Source organism: Ahaetulla prasina, chromosome 3, assembly GCF_028640845.1.
Source record: "Ahaetulla prasina isolate Xishuangbanna chromosome 3, ASM2864084v1, whole genome shotgun sequence".
NCBI classification, from domain to species: domain Eukaryota; kingdom Metazoa; phylum Chordata; class Lepidosauria; order Squamata; family Colubridae; genus Ahaetulla; species Ahaetulla prasina.
The window spans coordinates 177,645,976-177,659,871 of NC_080541.1; the positions used below are offsets into that span (position 1 = coordinate 177,645,976).

The 13,896-nt window shown below is 37.9% G+C and overlaps 1 protein-coding gene across 1 annotated transcript in view; it reads right to left on the minus strand.

The window, feature by feature from the left end:
* Positions 1–13,896, minus strand: part of PTPRF (protein tyrosine phosphatase receptor type F) — a 609,016-nt gene that overhangs the window by 283,891 nt on the left and 311,229 nt on the right. The window contains exons 4-5 of the mRNA XM_058175103.1: positions 5,466–5,611; positions 651–792 (exon numbers count right to left, since the gene is read on the minus strand). Coding sequence (XP_058031086.1) covers positions 651–792; positions 5,466–5,611 — 288 coding nt within the window. The remainder of the gene's footprint in view (positions 1–650; positions 793–5,465; positions 5,612–13,896) is intronic.

Below are 13,896 nucleotides of genomic sequence, written 5' to 3' on the forward strand. Positions count from 1 at the left end.
CCTGTGGAACGAACTTCCCCTCGGACTTCGACAATTACCTGACCTTAGGACCTTTCGCCGCGAACTTAAAACTTATTTATTCCGTATGGCTGGACTAGCCTGATTCTTATTTTTATTGGATGGGTTTTTAAAATTCTGTGATTTTATGGGGAAGTACGTTTTTTAATATTTTGGGCATTTAAATTAGTTTTTTAAGGGATGTTTTTAATTATTGTATGTATGTATATTTTATCTGCCTGTTCACCGCCCTGAGTCCTTCGGGAGAAGGGCGGTATACAAATTAAATTATTATTATTATTATTATTATTATATCTGATCCATATCACTGAGTCTCTACCAGAAGAAATAAAAACAAAACTGTGTACAGATATCTACCTGATTCTGTAGTATACTGTACATTTACAAACATAAAAGAAGCTGAACAATATGTATATATTGAAAAAAATCCATTAACCCCCTCCCCCCAAAAAAACCAAAACCAGAAATTGCTGATCTCTCACACACACATATATGACATAGCTCATTTTACAGTATTAAACTCTGTTCTCACCAAAATGTTAAACAAAGTTGTTACCAAGCAGTAAATTGCCCGTTTTGCTATCACATGTAGTATTTAAATGTAACACAGCAATTAAGCAAGTTCTACCTACCTTCTAATACTGTAAGTTTGGCACTAGTGTTTATCTCGCCAACACTGCTGGTAGCCATGCACTCATAAATTGCTTCATCCCGAAGGACACGTAGTGGTTGAATCCGCAGAACTGATCCAGATCCATCATCAAATTCAATAACCTTTTTCAAGAGACAGAAAAATTATTATCAATTCATTAGTACAGTTGATCCATAGAAGACCACTACCTCTGCACATGTTAATATTTTAATTTTTTTAGCTATAATCATTAAATTATGAAGTGCTAGGGAAATCATGCATTCTTCTATGCACAACTCCTTGACTGTAACAGTGGTTAAAACTTACAACAGACATAATCTGATGGTTATGGCTTCAGATAATATAAAACCCTACTCTTATAATATATCATTTTTGCAGATGTATGGATAGATTTGGTATTATCCAAGACAAACAAAAACAAAATTACCATATTAGATATAGTCTGGAGGCCGTGCGGGTCTGGATGGAGAAGAACAGGCTTCGACTCAACCCTTCCAAGACTGAGTGGCTGTGGATGCCGGCATCCCGGTACAGCCAGCTGATACCATCGCTGACTGTTGGGGGCGAGTCATTGGCCCCTATGGAGAGGGTTCACAACTTAGGCGTTCTCCTGGATGTACGGCTGTCTTTAGAAGATCATATAACGGCCGTCGCCAGGGGAGGTTTTCATCAGGTTCGCCTGATACGCCACTTGCGTCCCTTCCGAGACCGGGATTCCCTATGCACGGTCACTCATGCCCTTGTCACTTCCCACCTGGACTACTGTAATGCTCTCTACATGGGGCTCCCCTTGAAGAGCACCCGGAGGCTCCAACTGGTCCAGAATGGGGCTGCGCGGGTAATAGAGAGAGTGACTCGAACCTCCCATGTAACACCTCTCCTGTGCAAGCTGCACTGGCTTCCGGTGGTCTTCCGGGTGCAATTCAAGGTGTTGGTTACCATCTTTAAAGCGCTCCATGGCATAGGACCAGGTTATTTATGGGACCGCCTACTGCCACCAATAGCCTCCCAGCGACCTGTGCGCTGCCATAGGGAGGGCCTCCTCAGGGTACCGTCAATCAAATAATGTCGATTGGCGATGCCCAGGGAGAGGGCCTTCTCTGTGGGGGCTCCTGCCCTCTGGAATGAACTGCCTCCGGGATTACGGCAACTCCCCGACCTCCAGACCTTTAGGCGCGAGCTTAAGACCTTCTTGTTTTATCGTGCAGGGCTGGCCTAATGTATTTTAAATGTGGGTTTTTAACTGGTTTTATTATAGTTTTATTCGTTTCAGCCTATTTGAATTTAGATTTTTAAAATGTTTTTAATTTTTGTAACTCTGTTTTATTTGGCTGTAAACCGCCCTGAGTCCTTCGGGAGAAGGGCGGTATATAAATTTAATAAATAAATCAATAAATAAAATAAATAGATAGATAAAATGCCAAAAGAGGCAGGCAGGAAGGCAGGCAGGGGTGGTTGCAACTGATGTTGAGCTCAATATTTATTAGTATTAAAGATTTAAGATGACATATGCCCATAGATTTCCAGAAGTATTTAATGTCCTCCAAGGATAACTGGAATAAAGTTTGCTATACTACTGAAATTCAAATTTAATTAAACCAACATTTTTAATCTTCAGTGAGTGAAATATTACACTAAAATTTGGCTAGTGTAACAAACCACCGTTTGCTCAAATTAAAATAGGAATGGGTAGTTGGAGGAGGGGTGAATAAAGGAAAAGGGAGCATAAACACTCAAAAGTATAGTCTAGAGACCCATTTGTGATTTTCCTGAGAGGCAGAAAAAGTTAAACAGGGTCTTTATATGTCTATTCCATAGAAATTAAAATAGTGTTTACCAATCCTAAAACATAAAAGTGTTTTTATTTTACTCTAAAACTATAAATCGATCTTTAATAGCAAACAGTGGAATATTTTATTTTATTTTAATTTGCTGAAGAAAATATTTCTGTAAATGAAACTGGGTGGGGTCAATAGCATCAATCTCTTGCAGTCACCAGGTATTCCATACATTCTACTCTGTAGTGCTGGGATTTCTTTAGAAACATCTGGGAGAGCAAGAAGAAACCATGGAAAGCAATGCAGAAAATCATGCTTTTTTCCATTTCTTTGGTACTGAATTCCACCCAAAGGTTCCATATTAGTAAACATAAAAATTAAATGACTTTACATTAATCTAATTTCAATTCATGAGCAGAAAGGAATGATCACATCACTGAAATGATACAACGATTATACATGGAGTTTATACCAAAAATGGGATGAAATTTACTTCCCCTAAATAAGAATAATTAAGCCTTGTTAACGGAGAACTTGACAAGCAGGACATAAATATAATAGCATTCTCTTCTCCTTCTCCAACAATTAATACCCAGAAGCATAGTGCTTCTGAGCTGAAAGCAGTTATATACCCATCTTAACCAACAGTAAAAGGTAAAGGTAAAGGTTCCCTTGCACATATGTGCTAGTCATTCCCGACTCTAGGGGGCGGTGCTCATCTCCGTTTCAAAGCCGAAGAGCCAGCACTGTCTGAAGATGTCTCCGTGGTCATGTTGCCATGTGGCAAAGGCGCACGGAACACTATTACCTTCCCACCAAAGGTGGTCCCTATTTTTCTACTTGCATTTTTTACGTGCTTTCGAACTGCTAGGTTGGCAAAAACTGGGACAAGTAATGGGAGCTCACCCCGTTACCTAGCACTAGGGATTCGAACCGCTGAACTGCCGACCTTTCAATCAACAAGCTCAGCATCTTAGCCACTGAGCCACCGTATCCCACTAACCAACAAGTAGTAAACTGCTTTATTTTCATCTTTTTAGATTTGCATATCTTACCACAATAAACCCCACAGTTAACTATGCAGTGTAAAAAGTATTATTATTATTTATTATTATTATTTATTCAATTTTTATACCGCCCTTCTCCCGAAGGACTCAGGGCGGTGTACAGCCAAGGTAAAACAGACAATGTAATATACAATTAAAATACGAATTAAAAAATTTATTACATAATTGGCCTAAAACTTTGGAACATAAAAACTAAAACCCACTAAAAATTAATAATTATTATTTATTATTTATTTATTATTATTTATTAAATTTTTATACCGCCCTTCTCCCGAAGGACTCAGGGTGGTGTACAGCCGAGATAAAACACGAAATATATACAAATTAAAACATTTAAAACCTAGCAGATTATAAAAAGGCTGAATATTAAAATTTAGTTTTAAAATTTTAGAAATATTAATAAAACCCCAAAATTAAAATTTGACACTATTATGCCAGTTTAAATAAAAATTTAAAACCAATAAAATTTAAGCCAGCCCCGCGCGAATAAATAAATGTATTTTTAATTCGCGGCGGAAAGTCCGAAGGTCAGGTATTTGGCGTAAGCCCGGGGGAAGCTCGTTCCAGAGGGTAGGAGCCCCCACAGAGAAGGATCTACCCCTGGGGGCCGCCAGCCGACATTGCTTGGCGGACAGCACCCTGAGAAGTCCCTCTCTGTGTGAGCGTACAGGTCGGTGGGAGGCATGAGGTAACAGCAGGCGGTCCCGTAAGCCATGGATCGTTTTAAAGGTAGTAACCAAAACCTTAAAGCGCACCCGACAGACCACAGGTAGCCTGTGCAGACTGCGCAGGAGTGGTGTTACCCGGGAGCAACATGAGGCTCCCTCAATCACCCGCGCAGCTGCATTCTGGACTAACTGGAGTCTCCGAGTGCACTTCAGGGGTAGCCCCATGTAGAGAGCATTGCAATAATCCAGACGAGAAGTGACGAGAGCATGAGTGACCGTGCATAAGGCATCCCGGTCCAGAAAGGGGCGCAACTGGCGAACCAGGCGAACCTGGTAAAAGGCTCTCCTGGAGACAGCCGCCAGGTGGTCTTCAAACGACAGCCGTCCATCCAGGAGAACGCCCAAGTTGCGTACCCTCTCTGTTGGGGCCAGTGACTCGCCCCCAACAGTCAGCCGCGGTTGCAACTGACTGTACCGGGGTGCCGGTATCCACAGCCACTCCATCTTGGATGGATTGAGTCTGAGTCTGTTTCTCCCCATCCAGACCCGTACGGCCTCCAGGCAATGGGACAACACTTCGACAGCTTCGTTGGGGTGGCCCAGGGTGGAAAAGTACAGCTGAGTGTCGTCAGCGTACAGCTGGTATCTCACCCCAAAGCCACTGATGATCTCACCCAGCGGCTTCATATAGATGTTGAACAGAAGGGGCGAGAGAATCAACCCCTGTGGCACCCCACAAGTGAGGCACCTCGCGGCCGACCTCTGCCCCCCTGTCAACACCGTCTGCGACCGGTCGGAGAGATAGGAGGAGAACCACCGATAAATGGTGCCTCCCACTCCCAATCCCCCCAGCCGGCGCAGCAAGATACCATGGTCGATGGTATCAAAAGCCGCTAAGAGGTCTAATAGGACCAGGGCAGAGAAGTAACCCCTGTCCCTGGCCCTCCAGAGATCATCCACCAACGCGACCAAAGCTGTCTCCGTGCTGTCTCCGGGTCGGAAGCCGGACTGGAACGGGTCTAGATAGACATCTTCATCCAGGTATTGGGGTAGCTGCCGCGCCACAGCACTCTCTACAACCTTCGCAACGAAGCGAAGGTTGGAGACCGGACGATAATTACCCAAAATAGCTGGGTCCAGTAAGTAAAACGTAGTCCTACTCAAGAATGTACATATAAAAAAGGAAATATACCTTCCAGTCCTCAGGTTTCATCCTACTTAATTCTGTTCAATATATGAGCATTCTTCCAAAATTACAAGCAAATGTTCATTCTCTACATACCTCAAATCGCTGGGAGCTGACCTTTTTTCCTTTCTTCATCCAAGTGATGCGTGGCTTTGGCTCTCCTGTTGCTTGGCATACAAAGGAGGCTACACCACCAGAAATCCCAATCTGATCTTCAGGGGTTTTCATAAAGTTTGGTTTGCCTGTAAGAAAAAATATACGAACTGGTGAGATATAGCACCTAAAATACATAGCACTTCCAATTAGGAGTAAGTACAAATTAAGTACAACCAAGTTAACTCCAACAGCACAAAGCTACCTTACACAACTTTCTTATGACAACATGTTATTTTTCCTAGGAAACATATTGGAAGTAAGAACTTGGAAAGGAATTTGAGAATGTTTTTGGGAATATTTCTATCTCAAATAATATATTAATATTACACACATATTTGAATAAATATTACACACACACACACACACACACACACACATTTCCTTTGAATCAGTGTTAACTCCTGGCTCCCTACAGTTATCTTGGCAAAGTTTTTCAGAAGTGGTTTGCCACTGCCTGTTTGCTAGGGCTGAGAGAGAGTGACTGGTTCATGGTCACACAGCTGGCTTCATGCCAAGAGATACACCAAGAGAGATGCCAAGAAAGAAACTCACGTTCTCCTAGTTTCTGTACAGATGCCTTAACAATTATATCAAACTGGCTCTCATGTCTGCCTATAGCCATCTATCCATGGCTTATTTTGCTTTGTTAAGTGGTAAAACACAAAAACCATTTAATACCGACTTGCTTCTTTAAAAAAAATCAAACGCCTGGTGATGCCAATCCCCAATAATTGTATACTATTAAAAAAGAGAGAGGGAGTGTGTATGTTTGTGTGTGTGTGTGTGAGAGAGAGAGAGGGAGGGAGACAGAGAGAGAGAGAGATTGCTCTTTTCTGTAAAGAGTTGAGCAGTGATGACTTGCTGACTCTGCAAACTATTCTCAGACTGAGAAGGGAGGAAATGTCAATCTAGCCAGTCTTTTTATTCAGTATAAATACCTTTCTTTAAAAAATGTTTTCATGTGATGCAGTGTATTAAAATGACAGGATCATAATCCCAAGTTTAGCTGAGCATTGAAAAAAATGGATCAGAAAAATACAACTAAAAAGTTCATGGAATAATAAACTTTTATTACTTTATTTACCAGCAGGTAATTTGAATGCTATAATTAGAATATTGCATCCTGGTCATAAACTGTTTCAACTCCTACCCTCAAAACGACGCTATAGAGCACTGCACACCAGAACAACTAGACACAAGAACAGTTTTTTCCCAAATGCCATCAAATAATTGCCTCAACACTGTCAAACTATTGACTAAATCAGCACTATTAATTTTCTCATCGTTCCAATCACCCATCTCCTCCCACTTATCACTGTAACTTTGTTGCTTGTATCCTTACGATTTATGCTGATATTGATTGTTTCCTGATTGCTTAATTGTAGCCTATGATTATCATTAAGTGTTGTATCATTAAGTGTTAAATTTGTACCTTATGACTATCATTAAGTGTAAGTGTTGTACCTTGATGAAGATATCTTTTCTTTTATGTACTCTGAGAGCATATGCACCAGGAAAAATTCCTTGTGTGTCCAATCACACTTGGCCAATAAAAAAATTCTATTCTCTTCTGTTCTAGAAAGGGATATTGGATATTAATCAGAACTGAGGCCATCACACTGCAAGGTCTTTGGAGAAATAGTTAGTAATCAGTAGATTAGAAACAATTTAAAAGCTTGTTTAAGTATCCAGGAAAAAAGAAAGCAGAGAAAAGAGTTGCAATTGAACTATCTAAACTTGCAAGCCACCTAGGACTTGCAACTTCCTGCTGGCTTCCCCCACTGACATTCTTTGTTGGGAGCTGACAGGAAGTCACAAGCCATGATCATGTGTGGTTTAGACTTAACAATCTGTTATCCACATTTAGCAATGGTAATAGGGACTTCCAGAATTGCTGTTGCTAAGCAATGTGGTCACATGATGTCACCCATTACAACCACATTATTTCCTGACAAAAACTCCGGTCCAAATTATTACTATTAAGTGAGGACTACCGCTAATTATACTGTATATTATTCTAAACAATGATTTAATATTCAGTGGATAGATCTGAAAAACATGAGCAAGACTTGTGTTCATAAACTTTCTCTCCACCATGGCTGCCTGAACTTAATGTGACTGAAATTTTCCCCCCCTTTTTGGGAGCAAGAATCCTCCAGAATCCACTGGAGTTAGGCAACCAAAAAATTTAAATAAATATTGTTACAAAAATTCATTGAAAGTGTTAACTACGTGCCTGGCCTCCCAGGCTTCTTCTGTAATCCAACATGATTTTACTTTATTTCATTATTTTATTACTTATTTTTCACATTTCTGTACTGCCCATCTCCCTCAAAGAAAAACCCTTTGGGTTAGTAATTATGTCCTTTTAGAATAGCAGAACTCTTTAAAAAAATTGTTTTGAAGGCAGAACAAGTAATTGTATTCCAGAATTTCTGCTGTAATGTTCTAGATCAACCAAGGATCAAAAAAGTCAAAATCTGGTATCAAATCTCTTTGCTGAAGATGATCAACAAAATGAATTTGACACAAACTTTCTTTTCTTTCTAAATTTAAATGTCAAGGGCTAGAATTTAGAGTATAGAATTTTAAGAATTGTAATAGGAGCCCTGTAGCCCTCCTATATTAGTGAATTTGTTACAGTATGATCTCTTTGAAATTCTTCCTCAGGTAGTCTTCATTTCAGGCAAAGAATCCAATAACTCACTAATGAATGCTCTTGCTCTATTATGTGTCTCTGTGTGACTGCATTCAATTTCACTTTTACCACAAATACTACAACTGCCTTTTGAATTAAGCAAAATAATATATTTGTTTAATTGTAAAATATTTCATATAATATATAATTTAGGATGTCTAGATCTGGGAATGGGGTATCCTTATTAAAGGACAACAATGTGTTACATCATTTTTTGTTAAAATTTATACACTTTAAAATTTCAAGTGCCCAAAGAAAACATCTAACTTTTCCCCTGTAGATTCTTCTTTATAATTCCAGAAGAAATGAATGGAAGAGCAAATTGTTTCTATAATATACACAATTAGTCAAGTTTTTATCAAAATGTATTTTCAATTTATAGTATGCACTGTCAGTATGCTATTAAAATATTTTGCAGGCTACCAACTTTGAGTTTATTTGCAAAATGAGACTATTATTGCATTAACTGGAGTTTAATGGATTCTTGCAGGGCACTTACATTTCAACCTAGAATTCTAATTTACAATTGTCTTTAAACAATCAAAATAATCAAATTGCAGAGAAAATATATGAAAAGCTGAAAACATACCAGGTCAAGAGAAAAACTAGTGCAAAACCTACTGCCTGGAAAGAAAATGGAGGTGAATACTTATGCTTCCAAAATACAAACATATACATTGCTTTTCTTCAGATGTTTGCTACATAAAATTACCAAAAAAAAAAGACTAAAATGTTTTCACCTCCCTTTGCAAGCAGTTGGTTATTAGTACAGCAACTTTATATGTCTCATCAGTCTAATCCCATTCCATTTCAAGGAATTAAGATGAGCTCATCTTTCTTTTATAGATAAATATAAGGCACATACTTGGGTTTGTCTTCCAAGTTCAGCAAACAATTTCAATTGGTTTCTGAATTGGCAATACAGATAAAAGCAGAGCTCATTTAATGATTATATGTATTATTCATTGAACTGGATCTTGACCTGGTGAGGACGGCATCCACATTGGTAATGAGCACACTCTGTGATTCACATTATATCAACCATTTTTTAAAAAAACTTCCTTTGGATTTTTATATACAGAGAATTCAGAACAGACCATCAGCAAAACAAAAAACAGGATTACACATAAGTACCCAAAATATTATATTTCATTTCCTGGGAAGGAACACACATTCATAGAATAATTATTGCTCAGCTTTCAAGAAAAATGAAAATAGCAAGTTAGTTTACAACCTGTCCATGTGCACAATGTTAACGTCATTCCCAAACCCTAATTTTAATAGATTTAAAGATATTCTTCTTTTTATGTGGATCAAACAGAATATCACCTAGTTTCAAGAGCACCTCAGTGGTTTAATTAGAATCATCTCTTTTGGAAGGCTCATAGATCGAACTTAATAATGTTATTTTCTACAAGCTATTGAAAAAGCTAATTATCTTTACTATTATGGTTCTAATTTGTCATATTCTTGTACCCACTTTGTATGGATGTTGCGTGCAATCACCAGAAGTCAAGCTCAACTTGAGGGAGTCTACTTTTCTGAGAACAGATTTGTATTTCAAATTTCAATTAACTTTCATTTAAGTTCAAATCCAAAGCATGAACCATAATAGTAAAGATGATGTCACTATCTGTTATGGATAAAACAGGAGAAGGTGAAACTGCATGTTTTTTCAGTTATTTTCTCCCAGTCATTCCTCATTTCTTGTATGAGTAAGTTTGATGCATGAACCAGCTCCTTGGCCTGTGGGAGAAGTTATTGAGTTGCAAATTCACCAGTCATAACAGAACTTCAAATCAAGAACCTAATTTAATACTGACAGAAATAAAGAGATAATTTAAGTCACATAAAATAAAAATAAAACCATACATTTTAAACTTTCGATTGAATTGATTTATTTGAAGTTCTCAATTGCTTACAATAAAAAACATAAAAGGAGACTGGGATATTCTGACTCTATAGTCTCTACACACACACACACACACACACACACACACACACACACACACTCTATAGTCTCTACTCAAAACCCCAAAATCTTCAACCAAAAACTGTCTACTATTGATCTCACCCCATTCCTAAGGGGCATGCATAAAAGCACAAAAGTGCCTACCGTTCCTGTCCTATTGTTCTCTTCATTATAGTATTATATGCATACTTTTACTTATACTTTTACTTATATATACTTTTTCTCTCATGATGGGTTATTTTTATGTTGATGATTGTATATACTGTTGTGACAAAATAAAATAAAATAAAAAAATATTAAAATCAAAGTTAAAATAATCAACTTTTACAGTCCTATTTTTAAAAATGTTTTTCTAATATCTTTTAAAAGTCAACCAGGAATATCTCTACTCCTCAACACATTTCCAGGTCATGAGACATATTCCATAGACCCCAGGCAATTGCCCCTAGTTGACACAAGTCAAGCTGCTGGCATCTCAGGTAACCTCTTTAGATGATTTCAGTAAAGAAAGGGGAAAGGGGTTATCAAAAATTGCCTGGATCTAAACTATATAGAAACTTTAAACTTTAGTCAACACTTTGTGTTTTGTACAGAAATAATGCTTTTCTCTCTGGGATCTGGTTCTCAAAAATAAATAGGCTGTCATTATATGTGGCCATTACCAAAAAAAGGAACTGATGAAAACACTCCCCCCCCCACCCCGAGAGTTACTTCTAGATGTTAACATGGAGTGAGTAGGAGAAAGAAGATCAATTATTTAAACAATGATCAAGGCATTCACATTTAATATGCTGCAGTTCCTGAAAGTATATGCTTTTTTAGTTTTCTACAATAAACCAGAAGTTCCTGTATCTTTGTGTCCTATTTGTGTGCTAGATTATTCCAGTCTAGCTCACTAGGGAGAAATCTGACAGGTAAATTCCTCCTACACAGGAGGCAAGCTTATTTTTTCAGGCTACTGATCTCTGAAGAGGTCACTAACATATTGCTCCAATACATGACCCAAGGAGACTAGCAACAGAATCTGGTAAACATTGTACATAGTTGAACCAAGTAATGAACCTAATGACACAAAAGATTGTGCAAATCCAGCAACCACAAGCCACTGCACTGTTTCTGAATGCCAAGTTCCTTCAATCTCAGAGTTAATGACAGATAAATACAAGAAACTCCGGACAGATTTAAGGCATATTTTATTCAATGTGAATTTTAAATCTCCTTGAGAATTTAAAACTGATCTTACAATTGATCTTAAAGAGAATAAACTTTATGCTTCTTTGGTAGGTTTATGTGACAATATTTCCCCAAGTCAGCAATTGTTGAGATTTTCTTTTTAAATGCACAATTATACTTTATTCTTTATAAAAAGACCATGAGGGAATCCCAGTTATATTGGGAAATCAACTTCAAGTACCTGGAATATGGATTCACATCTTAATAACTTTTCTTGGGAAAGTCTATATAACTAAAAATATACATACCACTGTAAAATTGGGCAATTTAAATAAAAATGTTTGTTACTAGTTCTGTAAATCACATACAAAGTACACTAGAGATAGCTAAGGTCAAATCTGATTTTTTAAAAATTATATGAAATATTGTCTATAAAACAGAGTCTAAACAGACTTTAGGTCTATCCATGATAGTCCTGTTTAGCACGTAGATTGACTTTAAGGAAGATCACTAATATTTAGCCTATTTTAGAGTACAAAAGTACTGTCAGCATTCCAGAAAAGCCCCAACTCCAAGTAAAAACTCTGAAGCAAGCATTTTTCAAAGTTTTATTTATTAGAATAGATAAACTGGCATATCTGGGAAAACCCAAATCTGAGAGGTCTGGGTTCCCCTCAGTAAACCAAAACGCCTAAAGCCATCCCCTCACTCCTCAGTCAATCACATGGTCCAATCATCATCCATCCCATCTCGAGACAGCACTCTGACCACTCCTCCAGATGCAGGATTGGGCTGACCTTGACCGACAGGAAGAATGCTATTATGTCTAAAGACAATCCCTCTACTAAATCCCCCCTCCTACTTTCCCACACTTGAGAAGGTGGCAGCATGGAAGCTTCTGGCCTAATATGGCTTCCAAAGCTGACAAGTGCTTTATAAATGAACATTTTTTTGCTTGATATGTATGTTATCATTTGTAATTTTTTGAAGTAATAATAGAACAGGCTCCTATACTAGATCTTTTACATGTGTTTTATTATACACGGTGACTGTAATATCTTAAACTATAAGAAAGAAAGTGGCATCTATTTGGAATAGAGGAAAATATATTGAAATAAATGAAATTGCTTTAATTTGAGGATGGGGGAGCCTTTGAACTCCTGATAATACTGAACCACAGCTAGTTGCTAGTTCTACAATTCTGAGAAAAATAGTTCTGTTAAAATCATCTATTACACCACTCTTAAAAAGCAGATTTCTAAATAAATCTCTGAGATGCTTTTATAAGGTGAACTTCAATGAAACTCCTCTCTTTATTTCCTTCTGATGAGAAATACAATTTTGTCATCTTGTTAAAAATATAGTCAATGCAGAGAGAAGTATTTTAGCTAGTCCTACTGCATGACCAGAAAGAAAATCCCACCAATATAAAGATGAAATTGAAAACCAGTATCACCTCTAGCTTCCTGACTTCCTTTACATACAAATTAAAGTGATTGTCCCTTAAAAAAATTATTTCCCAGGATTTGTCCATTGAACAATGCACTGTTCTGGATTTTGATTTGCCATCACCAATACATTTTTACATTATTTATTCTTGTCTTGCAGATTGCAAAAAAAGAGAGAGAGAGAGAGTTGAGAAAACAAAAAAAGACAAGACACTGTTAATTCTATACTATTTTCAGCTTTAAAACAGTTGTGCATTTGATTTGGAAACTGAACTGCTGGGTAGCAACAAAGATGGTAGGCTATCCTTTACTACAAGAAGGAAACTGAGTTAAGAGCTATTTATATTTGCACATTGTGAATAACGTTTGGAAGACACTAGAATCCTGCTGCGTAAACTCTTCCATTTCAATACACTCTGAATTCAATAGCATCACAGTAGCCAGAGTCTGGAATCTATCTTGCAGATTCCTGTAATGATTATTAACAATGTCACCAGCCACTCTAGTTTTGCTAATTTGGTGCTTTACCTATGAATAAGTGAACTTCATGGAATAAATTACATATGTAAGGTAAGTGCTGTTCTTATGTATATAATCCATCCACTATGATTTCAGAGTATATTCACATTGTACTTAAGTACATTATGCAATGGGTTGGCATTCAACCAAGCAAAGTTAACAGACTTCTTTGAGAAGTCAGATGAACTGAATTCATCAAGATAGAGGTGTGTGTGAGAGGGGGGGGGAGGGAGACTCTACAAAGAAAAAATAATATATTGGCATTTAATTAATAAATTGTACAAGTTTACATTGAAAATAAGAATACAATTTCTCAAATAAGTCATTTCTGTTGTCTAACCCCTGGGCCATGGCCCACTACCAGCCATGGCCTATTTGCAACCGGCCACCTGAGCAGTGGGCTGGCGCACATGTAGCTTGACTCATGCAAGTGGCAAGGTGGTGCACACACACACGCAACTCAACTTGCAGTTGAGCTGTGTGTGCCTGAGCATGTATGTCAGCCCGCCACTCGCATGAGTTGAGCTGTGTGCACCCATGTGCATTGGCCTGTCACTCACG